At 53.6% G+C, this 19,527-nt stretch overlaps 1 protein-coding gene across 2 annotated transcripts; it reads left to right on the top strand.

The window, feature by feature from the left end:
- Positions 1-9,488: 9,488 nt before the first annotated feature.
- Positions 9,489-17,382, top strand: LOC102149240 (galectin-5-like). 2 transcript variants are annotated; one of them, XM_070226426.1, is made up of 5 exons: positions 9,489-9,616; positions 13,258-13,311; positions 14,428-14,519; positions 14,623-14,785; positions 16,570-17,382. In XM_070226426.1, exons 1-5 carry the CDS (start codon positions 9,581-9,583, stop codon positions 16,714-16,716), a joined length of 492 nt encoding a protein of 163 aa, XP_070082527.1. In that variant the 5' UTR covers positions 9,489-9,580; the 3' UTR covers positions 16,717-17,382. The 2 variants fall into 2 exon arrangements, with proteins under 2 accessions (XP_070082527.1, XP_070082528.1); XM_070226427.1 differs by having other exon boundaries at positions 13,261-13,311; positions 16,570-17,340.
- The last annotated feature ends 2,145 nt before the right edge of the window (positions 17,383-19,527 follow it).

Raw genomic sequence — 19,527 nt, 5'->3', positions numbered from 1 at the left:
GACCTGTCCCAGCAGCTCCTCCCTCACTGACACACCTCCTCCAACAGACCACACAGGAGCTCTGCTGGCTTTAAGGAGGGGCTGTTTTCCTCCTGGTTCTGAGATCCACCCTCTATATACCCAGAGCTGGTGATGGCTGGAAGGGACCAGAGAATCTGCAAACCTCTCCTTTGGCCAATGCAGAAACTGAGTCTCAGAGAGGGAAAATGACCTGTACAAGGTCACTCAGGCAGCAGTGGAGTCAGGTCACAGCTCAGCTTCCCTAACTCCTAGTCCAGTGCTCCCTCCAAGAGTTTCTCCAGGACCTGCCCAGCCCACCACTCAGCTCCAATGATAGTAGCATAAAGTGGTCCCACAGGGTGGCCACAGTCACTGACCCAGAGCGTCTCCACGAGTATAGCCCTTGCTGGTAGGAGGCCTGGATGGTGGACAACGTGCTGAGCATTCAGTTGCTCTGAAATGTCTCTGTCTCCTCGAGTGTCCCCTCCTGGGCTTGTGGAAGCTCCATCTTTCTCTGGGTTACATTCCATTCCCAACGGCCCAGCATTATAGGGGACCTCCAACCAACTTGAGAAGTCCCTTTGGTTTTCCTCTGGATGGAATCTTGCTCTCAAAGCATGTGCCTGCCTGTCCTCTCTTGATCTGATGATGGAGACTTGGTCTGGGCTGATGGTCTCCGGCAGAGCAATTAGGCCTCTGCCCAGTTTTTAGAAACTGTGTGACTGTGCTGCTCCCAGCACAGAGGGCTCTGAGGTGTGGGCTAGCTCCCAGCTTTCCAACCCAGGCAACGCTCAGTTATGGAAGGCACAGCAGGGGCACGGTTCATGCAGTGGAGGAGCCCGCCCTAATTGACAAGGTTTGGACCTTCCAGCCTATGTGAGCCCATCCCTCATCCTCTGCCCTCACAGCCCCTGTGCTCCTCTTCCTAGCACCCACATAACAAGAGTCGTCTATTTCCATGCTCTCTCTTCATTGTCCCCTCTAGATGGGAAGCTCCATGAAGCAGAGGCAACATGTGCTGTTTCCACCACGGTTCCAAGCACAGACACCTGTGAAATACATCACTGCTGAGTGAGTGAGGGAGGGAGTCAATGAACAATCTGGACAGAATCACCCCTGTTTTTGGCTGGACTTTCAGGAAGATGAAGACTCATTGGACTCTCACTGAGGACTGGATGCTTTCTACATTTGATCCCACTAAATCGTCCCCACAGTAGTATGACAGCAGAGTGGAGTAGGATGGTTGAGAACTTGGACTTGGCAGTCAGACTACTTGGGTTTGAATCTCACTTATTACATGCTAATAGTGTGACTTTATGCAGGTGGCTTAACCTCCTTCTACCTCAGTTTCCTCACCTGTAAAATGCACACAGACCCCATCTCACATGGTTACGGATAATACACATGGAAAAGGGTTAGCTCAGTGACTGGTTCATAGTAATCGCTCCCTCACACCTCCTCCTGTGAGCAGCAAAGGTGAGTGTTTAACACCTGAGGAGACAAAAGCTCAGCGATGTTGAAGAGCTGTCCGTAAACAGCAGAGTTGGATGGTCCCAAAGCCTGTGCCCTAATCTTACCCTGGGTGCAGTATGTGAGCACGGCCACAGTGAGGTGGACCTCCGTCGTTGTGCGGTCCCTGGAGGAGCTGATGGAGTAGCACCGGGGTTTCAGAATAGGGAGCTGAAAGGGCAGGAAGCCAGCAGACACCCGCAGGGACGGGAACTCCTCCAGCAACTCCAGGAAGGTGGGGGTGTTGGTGAACTTCCACTTGTTGTACTCCAAGGGCTGAAAGCCAAGAGCAGTGTGAGCCACTCAGGCTTCCTGCCCCACACCGTGGGAAGAGGCTGTCACAATCCAGTATTCATTCATTGCTTTATTCATTCCCTCCCTCAACAAACCCTTGGCAGTTCCAGGCGCTGTCCAGGGTGCTGAGTTGACAAAGCTGGAAACGGAGCCCTTCCTGTACTGGGGGAACTCAGGCCAGCGAGTAGCATTTACTGAACTCATGTGCTTAGAATGTCAGCGTCAGCTACTTGCGGGCAGGAATCGCATCTTTTTTGTAATCTAATTTGGGGCAGGGCTTTGGAATCATACAGACCTGGGTTCAAAGTTTGACTGGATTCGAACTGTGGGACCTGGCCCCAATTACTTAATCTTTGTGACATGAGGATAGTATAACCTACCTTGAGGGGATGCTGTGAGAATTAAATTAGAAATTGTGTGCCAAGTTGATACACTGTACCCACAGGATAATGGAAGTGGAGGTGCCTGGAATCAAGATAATTAGCTATAAAGATGATAGTAATAACGACATTCAGCGCCTTTTGCAAAGATTTGGGCCTAGAAAGTGGTAGGTGAGTTAATGCATTCTCCCATTAATTTATTCATTCAACTACTCATGTGTCATTATGTCCAAATTCATCTACACCATCCATCTTCTAACACTTCCTAAGCTCCAGGCTTGTTCCAGGCTTGGGGAATATAAGACAGACGAGAAATAGCAGCTCTCCTTTGATAGCTAATTTCCGAAGAAGCACTTCAGTTGTGTCCTGGAGACACTCAGAAAAATTCAGTTCAGTCAATGCAACTGTGTCCTAGAGATGGGATGAGAGAAGATGCCTGACGTCTCACCAGCCTTGGACAGTCTCACTTTGGAAAGCTGGGGTGGATCCCCATCAGAGCTTAAAGAACAGCTCTGAGCTCTGGCTCCCCCAACTCTGGAACCCTGTCCCTGCCTCACCGGCCAGCCCTAACCTTCACCTGACACGGGGTCTCCAGCCTCTGGTCTTGGCCTCTGGGCCAGCTTTCAGAGCAGCAGCTGGTTTGGGGGAGTTGTGATGTCCAGGAAGTAGGTGAGGGCCTGGCTGAGAGCAGGGGGTCAGCCACTTGTCCTTGACCCAGTAGCTGCCTGGATACAGATGGAAGAAATCGGAATGGAAAATGAAGCCCCACTGAGGCCTCTGGAGCAGACACCGTCCTCCTTCCAGCTGCAGGGGAGAGAAGACCCTGAAGTCCTGGCTCCATCAACATCAAAAGGGCTCATGTGCCTGGCTCATGTTCAGAAAAGTGGTGCCCAGAGATAGGGCTGCCAGGGAAGGGTGATCAGCAGCCCTCCAAGTTGACACGATCCTGCAAAACTAATCATGCACCAGAGTCCTGTCCCTCTCTGACCCAGATCTGAACTTTAGCAGGACTCCCACAGGTGAACTACAGACTCACAGTGACTAAATCCACCAAACACCGATGTACGCCACAGAGGCCAGGTGTCCATTCAGAGAAGAGCCCATGACTGCAGTCCCCTGGGGTGCCACACCCAGAGGTGCTGGGTGAGCAGCAAAGCAGCGCAAAGTGAGGGGGCAAGTCGCAAGGAGTCTCCAGAGGCAGTTTACAGGGTGGTCACAGTGTGGACACTGGAGCCAGGAGATGTGGTTTCAAATTCTGGCTCTCCACTTACTAGCTGGTGACTGAACCCTCTGAGCCCTGGTCCCATCTCTGTGAATGAACATGATCACAAAACCTGTCTCTCTGGGCTTGTACGAGCATTGTCTGAAATACTACATGTGTAATGGTACTGTGTCTGGTAAACAGGTGCTCCATAAATGGTAAAAATATTAGTATTATGTTATTTCATCTAGAAAGAAGGCCTGATGAGCCACATCTGTCTCCCTACAGTCGTAAGGACTCCCTGTCCCCTTGTCCCCGAGTTTCAGGCTCTCTCATTTTCTCCTGGACAGTGGGGATCAATGCCAGACTCTGCTTCTCTGACCGTCACGTTCCTATTGTGGCCACTCTCTTTAGGGGGGCACAGTCTTTGGAGGTGTTATTATCACTGAGGACACCAAGGCCAGAGAGCTAGTCCTATGGGCTGGGAGGCCCGTGATCGTTGATTTCATTAGTTCTCCTCTCCTGGGGCCTGTCACCCCCGTGCTGTGCTCCCCACACAGACTGAGAGCCTCCCCTCGGCACAGGAAGAGGGTGCTCCGGACCCTCCCTAGGACAGCATCTGTCCCCAGGGAGGATGGCCAGGAGGAGCCACACTCGCCTGTCACCTGTGACCTGCCCCTGCCCATTGCCCAGGGAAGTTGGGGGCAAATGAGACCCTTCATGGTGAAACAGAATGAAATTAGATGGCATGAAAATGCACTGAGGTTATAAACTCTGGGATCCGAGGAGACCCTCAGGGTGTGTTAGGCCCCTTCTCTGACCCTCTGGACACACGTGCATTAGCCTGTGGGACGTGGATGTTCCTCCACCCCTGCAGTTATTCGGTGCCAGGAATTGTGACGGTTGCATGTGTATCCACTCATTTGTTCTTCACAACAACCCCACAAGCAAGGCTCTGTTACCTCTATTTTAGAGACAATGGAAGAAATCCTGAGAGGTTGACTCCTGTGCCCAAGGTCACAGCTAGTAAGCGATGGGGCAGGGACTTGAACCTTCAGAGCTCACCCTTTTTACACTGTTTCCACATTTCTCTATTATGTCACCAAGCAAGCTGCACACACAGGTCTATTGTGGGGACTAAGAGACGATGCATGTAAAATGCTGGCATATACTAATTACCTAACAAACACCAGCCGCTACTATTATTAATATAATAATACTGATTATGAATATTGCTGCTTGTCTGCCTCCTGTTCTAGGTAATGTGCTGTCTGAGCTTCACTGAGTTTCATTCCCCAGATAGTTTAAATCCCTCTCCTCAGGCCGAGACCTGCCCTGCCGGGCTCTGCTAATGGGAGCTCAGCTGGAGGGAGGAGCGGGAAGGGGCTGGGGGCCAAGCCAGGGGGAAGCCTGCCACCCTGCCCTGCCAGGGTCCCTTCTCTGCCCCAACTAGGGGTCCTCGTGTCCTTCCCCTTCCAAGCCAAGCCTCTTCCTTCCTTCCCCTTTCCTCCAAAGAAGTGTTCAGTTTCCATTCCTGATGGAGAAGGAGTGACTCAGGCAGCAGCGCCTGTGGACAAAGGGCCGGCCTGGGTGCAGGTGGGGCTCATCACTGGCTCTCAGGGAGTCACTCCCAAGAAGCCCGGCTGCCTTTGATTTGCCCTGTCCACAACCTGGGTGCCAGAGCCCATGTGAGCCCTTGCCAAGCAGAGGTCAAGAAAAGGAGAGTGAGAGGTGGAGCAGGGCCTTTGCTAAGGCGGCGGGAAGATTCTGCTGATGGAGATTGTTGTCTGCATGTTGATGCTCCCCCTTGAATTCCAAGGCCAGTGGGAGAGTCAGCCCGGTCTTGGGGGTGGTCCGTCCAGGCTGGAAGACGATTCGGGGACCTCGCATTGTATGGTCTCTCCTGGGTGACATACGGTGTCTCTCCATCCTCACCGTCTCTCTTGCTGATGTAGAGCAGGGCTGGCTGTGTGCTTTTCTTTTCTTTTCTTTTGAAATTTGGAAATACGCATGGGATTGAGCTCCTTGGGCCCATCTCAAGCTATTTCTTAGAAATTGAGGTGGACTGCACAGTGAAAAGCACAGCACCCTCATGTGTAGAATGGTGAGTTGGACAAGTACATACACGCAAATAACCTATTCTCTTTTTGAGAAAGGGAACATTTCTATCTCCCCAGAAAGATCCCTCCGGCCCCTTGTCAGGCCACCCCTACTTCTCCAGCGGCAACCACTGTCTGATTTCCTTCATCACAGATTTCTTGTGCCTGTTGTAGAACTTCCTATGAATGGAGGCATTCAGTGTGCACATTTTGTGTCTGCCTTCTTTTTCTCAGCAGAACATTGTTGAGACTTTTCTCTGTTGTGTTTGTCAGCGGTTTGTTCTTTTATTACCGCATGGTGTTCTGTTGTATGACCGCACCAGGATTGTTCATCCATCTGCTTTCCGTTGGACACTTGGGCTATTTATGAATCAAGCTGCGATGAAATTCTTGCACAGGTCTTTGTGTGGACATATGAGCTTCTTTACTTTGGGTAAATACCTAGGGGTGGAATTTCTAGGTTATAAGGAAGGCATGCTTAACTTTATGAGAAACTACGGGAACAATGTCCAATGTGGGTCACCGTTGTGGTGTGGTTTACCACTCTCACCAGCAGTTAGTGAAGGTTCAGTTGCTTCACACTCTTGCTAACACTTGGTGTTGTCAGTCTTTATAACCCTAACAATTTTAACACATCAAGGAACAGGAGTTTTTAATTTGATGACACCTATTTTATCTTCTTTTCTTTTATGGTTGTGAGCTTTTGGTTGCTGTCCGGGAAGGCTTCGCCTATCCTAAGCTTGCGGACAACCTCCTAATTTCTTTCCTAAAGGCTTTATAGTTTTGGGTTTTACATTTACATCCATGATCCATTTCGAGATTATTTTTTTGTGTAGGGTGAGCTGTGAATCAAGATTCATCGTTTTGCACCTAGCTGTGTAGTGTGTGTAGCACTGTTTGTTAAGAAGGAGTTTCTTTCCACATTGAGTTGCTTTGGTGCCTTTGTTGAAAGTCAATTGACCAAATAAGTGTGGGTCTATTTCAGGACTTTCTATGCTGATTGACCTAATCGTCTGTCTTTACAGAAATAGCTTACCATCCTGACTAGGCTAGCACTGGAGTAAGTCATGAAATCAAGATACCTTAAGCGAACCTTGTTTCTCTTTATGAAGATTGTTTTGTCTCATCTAGATCCGCTACCTTTTCATATAAATTTTAGAATCAGCTTGTTAATTCCCCCCAACCCTCCAGAAAAATGTCCACTGGGGTTTTGGCTTGATTTTGATGTGTGCTTGAGAAGAAGGTATATCCTACTGTTGTTGAGAGCAGCGTTCCGTAAATGACAGTTAGGTTGGGTTTGTTGTGTTTAAATCATCCATCTCTTTAGTGATTTTCTACTTGTCCTGTCAGTTACAGTCCTCCCTTGGTATCTGTAGGGAATTGGTTCCAAGACCACTGCAGATACCAAAATCCACAGATGCTTTAGTCACAAGGGTGAGCTCGCTGGGTGGGGAAGGAAGAGAAGAGCATGGTCGCCCCTCGGTCAGTGATCTAGGTCCCCAGGGCTTTGTGAAAAGGGAGAACTTCATGGATGGGGACAGAGCAGTTCCTCATCTGGTTGTTTTGCAAGTGGTGGTGTCACACAGCTGGCAGTGTGTTCATTTGAGATGGATATCTTTGAAACGGATGCCTCAGCGTTCAGCAGCTTATTATCAGGTGCTTACACCATCTTTTCCACAGCAGCCGCAGCATTTGACCCACCCACCAACAGCGCCCAAGGGCTCCTTCTCCACATCTGCAGCAACCTGTCATTTTCTGGTTTTTTGACAGTTGCCATCCTAAGGGGTGTGAGGCGGCAGACTCACACTTTGTATATACCCTTCGGTCTACAGTGCAGAGAACAGAGAGCCTCAGACACCTGTCAGGGACTTTGAATAACAGAGCTCTGAGGTGGAACTTTCCCAGCAGCTGCTTCCCTCCTCCTTTAGCCCAGAGCGAGGCCCTGGGACTGGATCGTGCTGACCCCCAGTGATGCCGGGCTGCCCAGGTCAACTGTGCCCTGGCACAGTGTCTTGAAGATGCGTCCCTTCTGTGTTAACAAGTCTGAAAACTCACTGGCCTTGGGTTTGACTGTCGTCTCTCCCTGCAGGGTGGGAGCAGAGGGCCCTGGAGCTCTCCTTTTTGGTCTGGACTCACTGTGACTCACCTCCAAGGTCCATGGCGACAGCAAAGTGCTGATTTGCTCCAACTCCTGCTGTCCCTGTGTCTCCCTGGGCTCTGGCGGTTTGTTGCTTTGTTTAAAGAACTTGATTGAGATATAAACTTAGAGTAAAGTGCAAAGATTCTAGTTTGCTGGATGAGATTTTACGTACATAAACAGCTTTGTGACTGCCATCCAGATCCCGCTCAGAACACTGCCAGCCCCAGAAGGCTCCTCCGGCCCCTCCAAGGGAAATCGCTCTTCTGACCTGTTATCATGGGACCTGCTCACTTGTGTCTGCCTTCTTCTGCTCGATGGTGAGCTTCATTGATGTTGTTTCCTGTATCCGTGGCTCCTTTTGATTCCTGAGGGCATTCCATCATATGAATGCTACAATTCACTTCTTTCTCCCGGTGGTGAACATTGGTGTTGTTTCCAGTTTGCGGCTATGGTGGGTCAAGCTGGTATGAACACATATACGTGTCTTTACCTTTCTTGGGTAAATGTCTAGGACTAGAACAGCCGGGACATACTAGAGGTAGATATTTGACTTTACTACAGCCCACCAAGAAGTTTCCAAAGTTATATTATTTAACACTTCAGACAGGCAATGAATGGGAGTGCCAGTTGTTCTATATGCGCATCAATGATGGCATTTTCTCTGGTGTCCCAAAGCATTTCCCTTCCCTTCCCTTGTTTCTGCTGCAATGTGCTGTCTACCCCTTAAATCCTTTCAAAGTCTGGTGGATGCAGGAATATAGTGGGGATGGAGGGTGAGCAAGGGGACGCGAGGCCTCAGGCTATAGCAGTGTCTCAAAGAAGTCTGCCTTTGCAAATTCTCGGGCATCAAGCAAGGTGCAAGAAGGAAGAGGGGTGTAGACAGATGTTCGGCCTGGGGGTTCCTTCTACCCACTGGGGCCTGAATGATCCTGAACCGCTCACCCTTAGCTTGACCCCTGGGCCTCTGCCTAGCACATTACAGGGAGCTGCTTGACTTCACCGTCCCCCTCCCCACCGCCCGACCCAGCCTATCCTGCTCGACGCTCTCACGCAATCCTGTCCCCTAACCAGGTGCTAGAGCCAATGAAGGACAGTTTATTTAATATGTCTCCCCCACCCCCATGTCACTTGGAATGTTCTCTTATGTCCAAGACTTCTCCCGTCTCTCCATTCTGAAGCCCAGAAAAAACAGAAGCAAGAAAAGAAAAGAAGGAGATCAACTCATAGAGAGGCGCTCAGAAGCTCCCAGGGCAGCACAATACTCCTGGGCGACAATCTCCATTACGACGTTTTCTCTTTGCAAACATTTATTTCTACATGATTATGTTTTTGTATGAGAAAAAAAATTTTAAAAGAGAGAAATACTTTTCTGAAAACCGAAGTATCCTCCTATAGCTCAGGCTGCCACTAGTGAGCTGAGTGACCTTGAGCATGGCCCTTAGACTCTTTGAGCCTCAATTTACTGTGTGTCAGATGGGACTCACCAGGCCTTCCCACCACCAACACCACCCTGGGCACAGGCATGTCCAGCCACACAGGCCCTGTCAAGTAGCCCCACTGTTTTCTGGACACTGACCAAGCATCCTCAGGAGACAGTTGCATACTAATGGGCATAATCATCTAGAAACTCACTGTCATGTCAGTGTGGTCAGGCTCTTGGAACTTCTATGAGCCAGACATGATTCAGTCTCAGGGGTGGAGCACAGGAGGGGAGAGGCGGGAAGGGTCACTGGGGTGGGCAATGTCCACTTCCCTCTCCCCGGGTCCCACCATCACCTCTCTTTCCCCAGGACTCGACTTTCTCTCTTTCTTTACATCGACTTCCTGTTGCTTCTGGCTCCTCCCCATTGAATGACTGCCAAATTGAGTTGGTATCTATGTCTCTGTGAAGACCTCCCCAGTGCAGACGACTGCCCGGCTGGTGTGAGAAGCAGGCAGCCTCACAGGCGGTGGAGACATGACCAGCACCACACAGCCTGGCTCCGTGAACCCAGTGAGTGCCGGGATGTGGGCATGGGGCAGTGCTGGCCCAGGGAAAGCAGCTCTGGGGCTCCGAGGAAACAACTCTTGGGAGGCTGGGGAGGGAGGCATCCTAAAGAGAACACAAGAAAGGCAGGGATGCCAGATGGGGCGATCCTGACACAGCCTCTGCTCCACGCTGGTCTCCCTTGCGCCTGTCAGGGCTGCAGGGTGATGAGCACCAGGACTTGCGTGTGTTACAAAGGGTCCCTGAGCTCCCTCTGGGGGCCTGGTCCTAGGTGCCAGTGGAGGGGGTAGAAGACAGGCGTGAGTAGTGATGAGAAGAGCGATGTTTTGTTTGCATGAAGGGCAGTAAACAAGACTTCTGGGGATGGTGACAACCCAGCATGGCAGTCGAGGGCACTTAATTTGGAGCTGGCCTTCCTGGGTTCAGCCCCTGACCAGCTGGATGACCTCAGGCAAGTTCCTCAGTTTCCACGTCTGTAGAATAAGGTGATCTTGTCCCCCTCCCAGGGTTGGGGTGAGGATGGAGGCAGGCAGCATCTCTAGAGTGCCGGGACCTGCCCGACGCACATGGCTTTGGAAGGGCTCAGTGTTGGCACGAGTCTGGGAACAGCAGGGAAGGCCCCCGAGGAGCTGGTGCTCCCTGAGGTGAGGCCAGGAGCTCAGGGCAGGTCCAGAGTGTCTGCAGAGGGGTCGTCTCGGGAGTGAGAGGAGTAGGGCTGCCCCTGCAGTTTGGGGCACAGAGGGTGGCCTTTTGCACCTTTGTGCCACCTGTGTGGAGGACCTGTTGGGATGTGCCCTCGTTTCAACCCCGCGAGGCTTGTCATCCCTGGGTCACACAGGGAAGAACTGTGGCTCAGAGAGGTTGGGGCCACTGGACACAGGTGCCCGAAGGTAAGAGGCAGAGAAGGAAGGTGCCTTGATTCACCCCAGAGGAGAGAGGTGCCCACAGAGAGTGATACTGGGGACGGCAGGCAGCAGAGCCTCCAGGAGGAACGTTTCCCCCTGGGCGCATTCTCCATCACATGGGGATCCTGGAGCCCCGGCCAGGCCCTGCCTGTGTACCATTCTGTTGACTGGTTTTTACTTTCCAGTCCTGGCATTCAAAAGCCAGATTTTCCAGATGAAAAGGGCAATCCTCCTCGTGGCAGCACAGAGCTCAAACAGGGCCCTGGAGTCCGACAGGAAAGAGGACAGGTGCGGTCTCCACGGGTCCCAGGAGCTCCCTGGGGACCGACTGACCTCCAGCAGCAGGGACCACACTTCTGTCTCCAAAGTGTGGCGGGAAGGGCAGGAGGCTGGCTATGCTGCTCAGTCCCAGCGCCTCAGAGGGCCGGGACGAGGCTGTGGCCACAGGCAGGACAGGACGCTGCTCCCCAAAGCCATTTGCAACACCTTGAAAACCAAGACATTAATGGAACCTGGAGAAAGGCTGCAACAATGTTGCCAAAAAACCAATGTTTTCAGAGACCTGGATGGACCAACAAATACAGCCCCCACCAAAGGGTCCCCGTCTCCCTCCACCAGGCACCCAGAGCAGGGACCTGGGAGTTGTCCTGGTTCTTCCCTCTCCCTATATCCCTCTCCAGGTCACTAACGCCTCTCCCTCCAGAAGCCATTGCCTTGGTCCAGGCCAACTGACCCACCACCACGAGGACCGTGGTCTAGCTCCCCACTCTCCTCACATCCACTCACTGTGGCAGTGACCTTCCTATAAGCAAATCTGATGGCATCTTCTCCCTGCTTAGGAATCTTCCAAGATCCAAGTCCTTCAAAACAAAGGCAAACTCCCCAGTAGGACATGCAGCATCCTCCCCAGTCTTGCCCCAGCGCACCTACTAGCCTCAGCCTTCCCCATGAAGCTCACACAGGCTCCACTGCTCACTCGAGGATCTCTGGGGCCACCAGGCTTTAGCACATGCTGTCCCGGGACTGAAAGCACCCTTAGCCACCTCACCTGCAGTCAACCCCTAAAGGCCCTTCAATGCTCTGCTGAAATATGTCACTCCTCTGTGGGCATCTTCCTTGCCTGGCAGATCACTGCAAGCCTCCCCACATCCCATGTCCCCGTGGACTCTGTACATCTCTGTGTCGTGCCAGTCACCACATCCTGATGTAATTGTGCTTATGTGTCTGTCCCCTTCACTCCACCCACTCCTTCCTTCGGCCCCTGAGCCTTGCAGGCTGGGACTATGGCTTGCTCAGTGTGTATCCCCAGCACTCTGCACAGTGCCAGGCACGCAGGAGGCACTGGGTAAGTGAATGTGGAGTGTGGTTTGCAGAGGCAGTAGAAGAAGAAACCAGTCAGGGCACGAAGATCAGTCAGCTCCGGGGGCACAGGGTCGAGGACAGGAAGGGGAGCTGGACCGGCTCCCTCCTTTGGCTCCAGAACAGTGGGGGCGGGGGAAGGGGTGTCTGTCCACACAGCCTTCCTGTGGCACATCGCGGTCCAGCTCGGACACCTGCCTCCAGTCACGCTGGCTGCAGGCCTGGTGCGGCTCCAGGGAGCCCTTGTAGGGCAGCCCCACTTGGGCCCTGGCCTGAGGAGGGCAGGGTGGGTGGACACAACCAGACAGAACTCGGCACCATTTTCACCTTGTCACTTGCTCCCTGGGCGAGCTTGGGCAAGTTGCTTAACCCTTCTGAGCCTGATTGCCTCAATAGTGGAACAGGAGCTAAGCTTGCCTCCCTCGGAGAGCACTGGAGCCCGAGCCTGGCACACGACAGGCCCTCAGTAACTGCTAGTCTTCACCTTCTGGGTGAAATATGGCCCTGGAAGCAATGGGAGCTGAGAGAAGCTGGCTGGTCTGCATCAGACAGGTCCTCCTCTCCGTCTGGAGGTGCCAATGGGGATGCTCCCCTCCTCCAACCCTGGCCCCGCCCCCTTCCTAAGCACTGGGAACCTGGGAGGTCAGGGAGATCCAGGCCACAGGTTCAGGAAGGCTGATGGGAGCAGGAAGGAGGCAAGAGCGAGTCAGGGAGACATTTCTGACAACGCTTTCTGCATTGGTCTCACCATCATGGGGCACCGATGTTCACCGCCATTTTGATTTCCTCAGCCCCTTTGTCTCCAGGGATCAGGCCGGCCAACCCTGCTTCTATTTCCAGTCTCTTGCTCTGCCTTCACAGCCTCTTCATTTTAGTTCTTACTGTGCATTAAAAGGAGGAACCAGGACAGGCATCAGTCGTCTCCCATAGGGAGGGTGGAGCAGAGCCCCTGACCTTCGGCCTGGCGGCAGTGCTGGGGGAGTAAGCTGGTGGGTGGAGCCTGGTGAATTTGGAAACACCCAGAATCTCACTTTTTGGCTCAGTCCTCTGCCACTGTGGCAGCCACAGAAGACCGAGGCCCCACCTTCCACCCCTCCTGCCAAGTCAGGCTGTGCTGGAGAAACTCCACTGAGAAGACAGGTGGGCCAGAGGCCACAGTGCAGACAAATTCATTCATCAGAGGAAACTTTGCCCCTCCCTCATCTCCTGAGAGAAGAAACACCCTTATCCTCCAATTTTGGGGTTCTGTTCTGGTCCATAGGGCTGGGTACCCGCTCAGGGTTCACTCATCTCAGAGGATTGTGTTCCATGGTGCCCTCTGGTGGCAGGTGGTGATCTCCATGCTGGGGAGGGCTGGGTAAGACCCTGGTTTCTTTCTTCCAGCAGGAAACAAAGAAGGAGCTGAGTGCTGCTGGGGTGCCATCGTCGTCGTCACTGGTAAGTCTGAAAGCTCTGATCAGCTCGCAGCACCACCACATCCCTCTTCCCATAGGACTGAATTCTAGGGTCCTAGAGTCAGGCAGAAAGCAGTTTAGCAAGTGGATGGGGACACTGGGGCCGGGTCTTCTTCTCAGGAGACAGGGAGTGAAAGTCTCCTGGGGACAGCAGAGAGTCTGCAGCAGGCAGGACTCACCTAGTGGCCTCAGAGCCAGGTCCCCTAGGGACCAGCAGGAAATTGGGTCCTTCTGTCACCGAGCAGAGAGTGCAGTGGTCCAGCGTGTGGAGAGGAGGCCCTGCATCCCGAGGACGAGTCCCAGGGTGTCACTGCTGCTCACAGGATGGAGCTGCTGCTCCTCCTCCTGCCAGTGCACGTCAGACGGGAGGCCTGGAGTCAGTGGGGCTGCCCTGGGTGGAGGGGCAGGTGACTGTGATGGGGTCTGGGAACATGACAGGACATCCCACCAAGGCTGACATGAAAAGGAAGTGATGGAGAATCCAAGGGCTAAAGCCTCACGACCTCAGTGTCACATTGGAGCATCGCCTCTCACCTGCGTGGGGCCCATGCATATGTCACTCCCACACTGAATTTCCTGGTCTCTTTTCAACAGAATCCCGCCTTCCCTCCTGTGGCATATCCCAACCCAGCCTATGTAACTGTGTTCCCAGGACGGGGCGGAGGTGTTGTCTGTGTTGGGCAGGGTGGGAGGCGAGGGGCAGTGACAACAGGAAAGCAGTCCTCTAGGAAGCTGAGGTTCCTCAAAACACCCAAGTAAACGAGAAGACTGTTGACAGGAGCTTTCACCTTTAAAATTGTCCTTTCACCGTGAGCATAGTATATGGCCTTCCCTTCTCTTCCCAAGTGTCGTTTTGTGTCCAGCCAAAGATCTTTTCATGAGAGTTTAAGCCTGTACATTTGAGGAAGGCTGGGACGTTCTCATTTGGCATTACTGAACTAAGTAAAGGTGTCATGGAGTCCTTTCTTGAAAATATGTTACTCACAGGCAGGGTTGTCAAACTCAGTTGACCGTCCAAATTCATGGAAATTGGCACCAGGTGCCCCTGCAGTGGCAGCTGCTGTGGCTGCTGCTGGCTGACCTGGTCCTCTCCTCCCAGGAGGAGAATCCGTACTTCAACTGCATCGTGGATGGGCTGAAATATTCCAAGCGCGTCATGGTGTCAGGCACTGTCCTGCCCAATGCTCAGTGGTAAGCCAGGGCTCGTGGGGAGGAGAGACAGCCTGGGCTGGGGAGGGGCAGGGACCCCAAGCTCTGTGGTCAGAGGAGGTGCATGTGAGCTGCCCACCTCCAGGTTCTACATCAACCTGCGCTCTGGCTGTGACATCGCCTTCCAACTGAAAACCTGTTTCAATGACAACACCGTGATCCGCAACACCCAGATCAATGGCACTTGGGGGTCTGAGGAGAGAGGTCTGCCTGGAGAAATGCCCTTCACCCAAGGCTGGAGCTTCTCGGTAAGCTGCACCAGCCCGCAGCTCAGTGGGGCTCTCATGGGGCAAATGGAGCAGGGGAGGGGGTATCTGGGGACTCCTCGAATGAGATGGGAGCCGATGCCTCTGTACTCAGGGCTATGCACAGAAGAAGAGAAAGTGTTCAACCAGTTGTTGTTATTATTTTACTATCACCGTCCCACGTGGGGTAGGTGGTGCTATCTGCTGTTCACAGATGAGGAAACAGATTCACAAGTGCATGCAGGTTACTGGCCTGAGGTCACACAGTGATAAGTGCCAGGTGGAGCCCAAGAAGGAGGTGTCCTCCCTTTATTCACTCACTCACTCATTCAACAATCATTCATCAGCTATTCTGTCAGGACGCACTTTGTGCATGAAGCACCCCAGGAGCATGGAGCAGACAGACTCCCTGCCCCACGGAGTCCGCAGTTTAGGAGGCGGAGGAAACAGCAAACAAACGCACGGACAGACCCTTGCAGATAAGAACAGGCGCTCTGCAGAAAGCAAACAGAATAGAGGGACAGAGTGAGCCCCGGGGCAGGGGCCGCGCTGCCTTAGACGGGACAGCTCTCTGAGGTGGCCACCATGACCCCAGTGCCAGAAGGAGCCGCCTCGCAAAGATCTGCAGGCGCATTGGGGTGGGCAGGGGAGGGAGCCACTGTTACTGCGGAGGCGGAGTCTGGGCGTGGCCTGTCTGGGACCAGGGGCCAGGGGCTCCCAGGTGGACAGTGAGGACAGAGAGGTGTGTGTGGGGTGGCTGAGGCCCAGCTCACACAGAGCAGGTGTTCTCAGCCCCGACCACACAGTTAAACCCCCAGAAGCTTAAAGAAGAGAAATTAGTGCCTGAACTCACCCCAGGCCAACAGTGGGGTGAGCCTGGGCCTCCGTATTTTAAAATCCGCCCTGATGCTCCTCCCCCAAGGGTTGAAGTGACTGATGTCAGGCTGTGAGGGCCACGGAAAGAGCTGGGATTTTAATACAGTGATTGGTGTGTTTCAAGCCAGAGGGCAATGTATTTTGATTTCTAGATAGCTGTGTGACTTGAACAGGTGACTTAACTGCTCTGTGCCTTAGTTTCCTCTTCTAAAAATGGGCTAATAATAACATCAATCTCATAGAGATGTAAGAGTGAAATGAAATCGTGTTTGTGACACACTTAGGACAGTGCCTGATGTGAAGTAAGTGTGAAAGTGTCAGCTATTGCAATGGAGATGATGACGTTTTCACAGAGTGCTCGAAGGGCCTCCTGGAGAAAGTTTAGAGTGGAAAAAACAGGTTAGGAAGCTGGCGCTGCAGGAGTGCCGGTGCGGAGCCTCCTATGCACTGGGTTCTAGGGATGTGGATGGACAAGCCAGCGTTCCTGCCCTGGAGGCTCAGGGTCCAGTTGGAGAATGAGGATGGGGTGGGGACATGCCCTGGGGGGACACGTGACTTGACTAGGAGGCCGTGAGGAGGTGGGGAAGGCAAGGAAGGCTCTCCTTCCTGGAGGGAGGGGGGTGAATCCTGAAGCGGACGAACAGTCATCCATGTGGCAAGGGAAGCAGAGTGGGGAGCACAGGAGGAAGGGCATTCAGGGCAGTGGGAACACAATATGCAAAAGCACAGAGGCAGGAGAGCCTGGGGCATGTTGAGTGAAGAATGAATCCTTCAGAGCAGCTAGAAGGGAGGTGTGGGGCCTGCTCGATTAAGGTGTGAGGAAGGCAAGAAGGAAGGAGGGAGACAGAAGCCTGCATTTAGGTCTGAGGACTTCCCAAGTGGAGGGGAAGTGATGTGGCCTCTCTGTTCAGGTGGGCATCAAGTGTGAAGAGCACTGCCTCAAGGTGGAGGTGGATGGTCAGCACCTGTGTGACTATGACCACCGCCTGAAGGACCTGCCCTCTATCGACGTCCTGGAAGTGAAGGGTCACGTCCAGCTGACCCATGTGCAGACATAGGCAGGATTGCTGGCCTGGGGTTGAGGACTGGGGCACGTTGCTGTCTGGATCTGCTCATCACCTCCACCTTCCCCGTCCCTGCCCCAGCCCCAGCCCTTCCCAGCCTGCCGAGGGTCTCTTTTCTGGGGAGACCACGACCTTGTCTGGCCCTGCTGAGGCTGCAGCCAGCCTGGAGTGCCGAGGACAGCTGGCTGGCACCGCCTTCCTTAGTCAGGGTAGGACCTGGGACTCCAGCTGCCCAAATCCCTCCATCTGAGGAGAGGGGTGGTCCACGCAGGCTGCAGCCCCACGTTCAGTCCCCTCAGCAGAAAGGGAGGGTGCTGGGTCTTCCCAAGCGCCCGGCCCAGGCCCACACCCTGTCTGCCTCTCAGCTGCATCCCCAGCCCAGTCAGCTCCAGTCAGTCCCAGACCAGCAGCTCTTCACTCCCTGGGGGAGGTGGTCTCCTGGGCACCTCCCTGTCTCCCAGCTTCAGCCTCTCCTGCACCTGCACCAGCCCTTCCCCGGATCCAGGAAAGCTCCCTGATGACACCCCGCTGGTTTCCACCAACTGATGGGACCCTTCTCAGCAGGGTCCTCTCCCCTCCCCATGTCCTTCTAAGAAAGAAAGAAAAAGGCTTTTGGCACACGTACAGGCTGGTTGTGGTTTATTAAATGTCTGTGGAGACATTTGGAATCTCTGGAATTGGGGAAGTCCTGGCTGAGAGGAGTGGGAGGAGAGAGTGTGGGCTCATTTTGATCAGGGTGGGGGGATGTGGTCCTCATGTCCACACCTGCTCCTAGTGGGTCCCCCACAAACCCCTCAAGGGTGTGAGAGAAAGCAGGCCGGGCTCAGGCCTCTTGTGCAGGAATCTCTGACACAGGAAGCTGGGGAACAGAGGTGAACCCAGGAAACAGCCCCGAGATGGGCCAAGGGCTGGGCCAGAGTCCATGGTGGACGAAGCAGGGCCAGGAGGCCAGATGGCAGGGCCAGCTCATCAGAACCCTGTGCCCCAGTGGGATGAGGTGGAAGGTTGGGTCAGATGAGGCTGACTTAGAAGAGAGGCCAGTTTGTGGGGTTCCACTGCGGGTCCCCCGGCCTTAGTGGTTGGAGGCTGGTGGGAAAAGTGGCTCTGTGTGTGGGGTTCTGCCAACCTCTGGGCCAGGACAGGGAGGCCCAGCTCTTTGTCCACATGATGCCAACATGTCCTGCCAACTCCATCAAGAGTCTAGCGCCTCGGGAACCAGGGTGGGGCTCAAAGCGTAGCCCTCAGCCCAGCAGCAGCAGCAGCACCTGGGAGCTTGTTAGAATGCAGCAGCTCGGGCCCAGGGCAGACCTGCTGGGTCAGAGTCTGCACTGTCCCGAGAGCCCAGGGAGGTCATGTGCACATTGGAGGGTGGGAGGCACCTGGCTAGGTGACCAAATTGTTGACCACGTCCCAGATGCACTGCTGGGACACTGGAGGCTGGCATGCCTCTCTCTCCTCATCTGAGAAGGAGGAGGGAGGGGAGAAGTGGGCATGGAGCCAATGACACGGAGGTCAAAGCCAAGCTGGGGACAGATTTGTCCAGACCCCACTGAGCCCCCGGCTGAGTTCCTTCCTTGTTCTCACTGGGCAAGGAAACACGGCTCAGCCCCTGAGAAGCCTTCCCCAGGGAAGACATGTGTCCTTCACTCTCTGCTGAGTCCTTGACACGCAGCCTGACCTCACCTGATTACTCACTCAGGTGCTTAATCATTGTAGGTCAAAACCTCATGACAGGGGCCGGCCAGGTGGCACAGCGGTTAAGTGCGCAGGTTCCACTTCAGTGGCCCAGGGTTCCCCGGTTCAGATACTGGGTGTGAATTGGCACCGCTTGGCACCCCGTGCCGTGGTAGGAGTCCACATATAAAAAGTAGAGGGAGATGGGCATGGACGTTAGCTCAGGGCCAGTCTTCCTCACCAAAATGAGGAGGATTGGCAGCACATGTTAGCTTAGGGCTAATCTTCCTCAAAAAAAAATGAAATAAAATCTCATGACACACGTGGCCCCTTAGCAAACTGTGATGACTTCTAAGACGAGAATGTGGTCCAGGGTTTCGCTAGAGAACTGGCATCACGTGCAATGGTACTTCCCACAGCCCCGGGTGAGAGGCCTCCTGGCGGAGGTCGGCTCAGGCCGCGCAGGCGAGCCCGTGCTCCCTCGGCCCATCCCAGGCTTTCACATGTGCACGCAACTCCATGCGCCTCCCCTATACCTGGTGGCCACTTCAGAGAAATGGTGTGGCCAAGCCTGTATGACCCATTGTGGGGGGTATTTGTCCAGGCTGTGGTGCCCCACTAGTCCCCTGTCCTACATAATTTAGGGCGCCTTTCCCTATAAAACAACCACCCACACTCACACTGGGTTTAAAGTACAGTACACTTCATATAAATATGTCCACTGAGGAGTCATACAAGGAAGGCCCTTGTGCCCATGGGGGGCAGACTGGAGTTTGTTTTTATTAAATACAGAGGCATAAATAACTCTACGTGGGGCTGTAAATACCTAGTGGCATGACAGCGCCTCCTTCTGGTCACTGTAACTGGTGCAATCAGAAGCCAGTCGCATCCTCACCCACTGGCCATGCCCAGCATTGCAGATTTCGTCTCCAAGGGACCAGGGAGGCCCCAACTCTCCATTATCTGGAGAATGGTGGACACAAGGAAGACAAGAGGTTCCACTCAGTCCAGGCTGCTACTTGGTAGCAGGTCAAGCAAAGGGTTAGGGGGGTGGGGAAGGAAATGGGGAAATAGATGTGAGGCTGGTTATAATTTCCCTCCATCTCCGCAGGCTGTAATCCAGAGTTGACT

Source organism: Equus caballus, chromosome 11, assembly GCF_041296265.1.
Source record: "Equus caballus isolate H_3958 breed thoroughbred chromosome 11, TB-T2T, whole genome shotgun sequence".
NCBI lineage: Eukaryota > Metazoa > Chordata > Mammalia > Perissodactyla > Equidae > Equus > Equus caballus.
The sequence above is the reverse complement of the archived record's forward strand: the minus strand, read 5'-3'. Positions and strand labels throughout refer to the sequence as shown.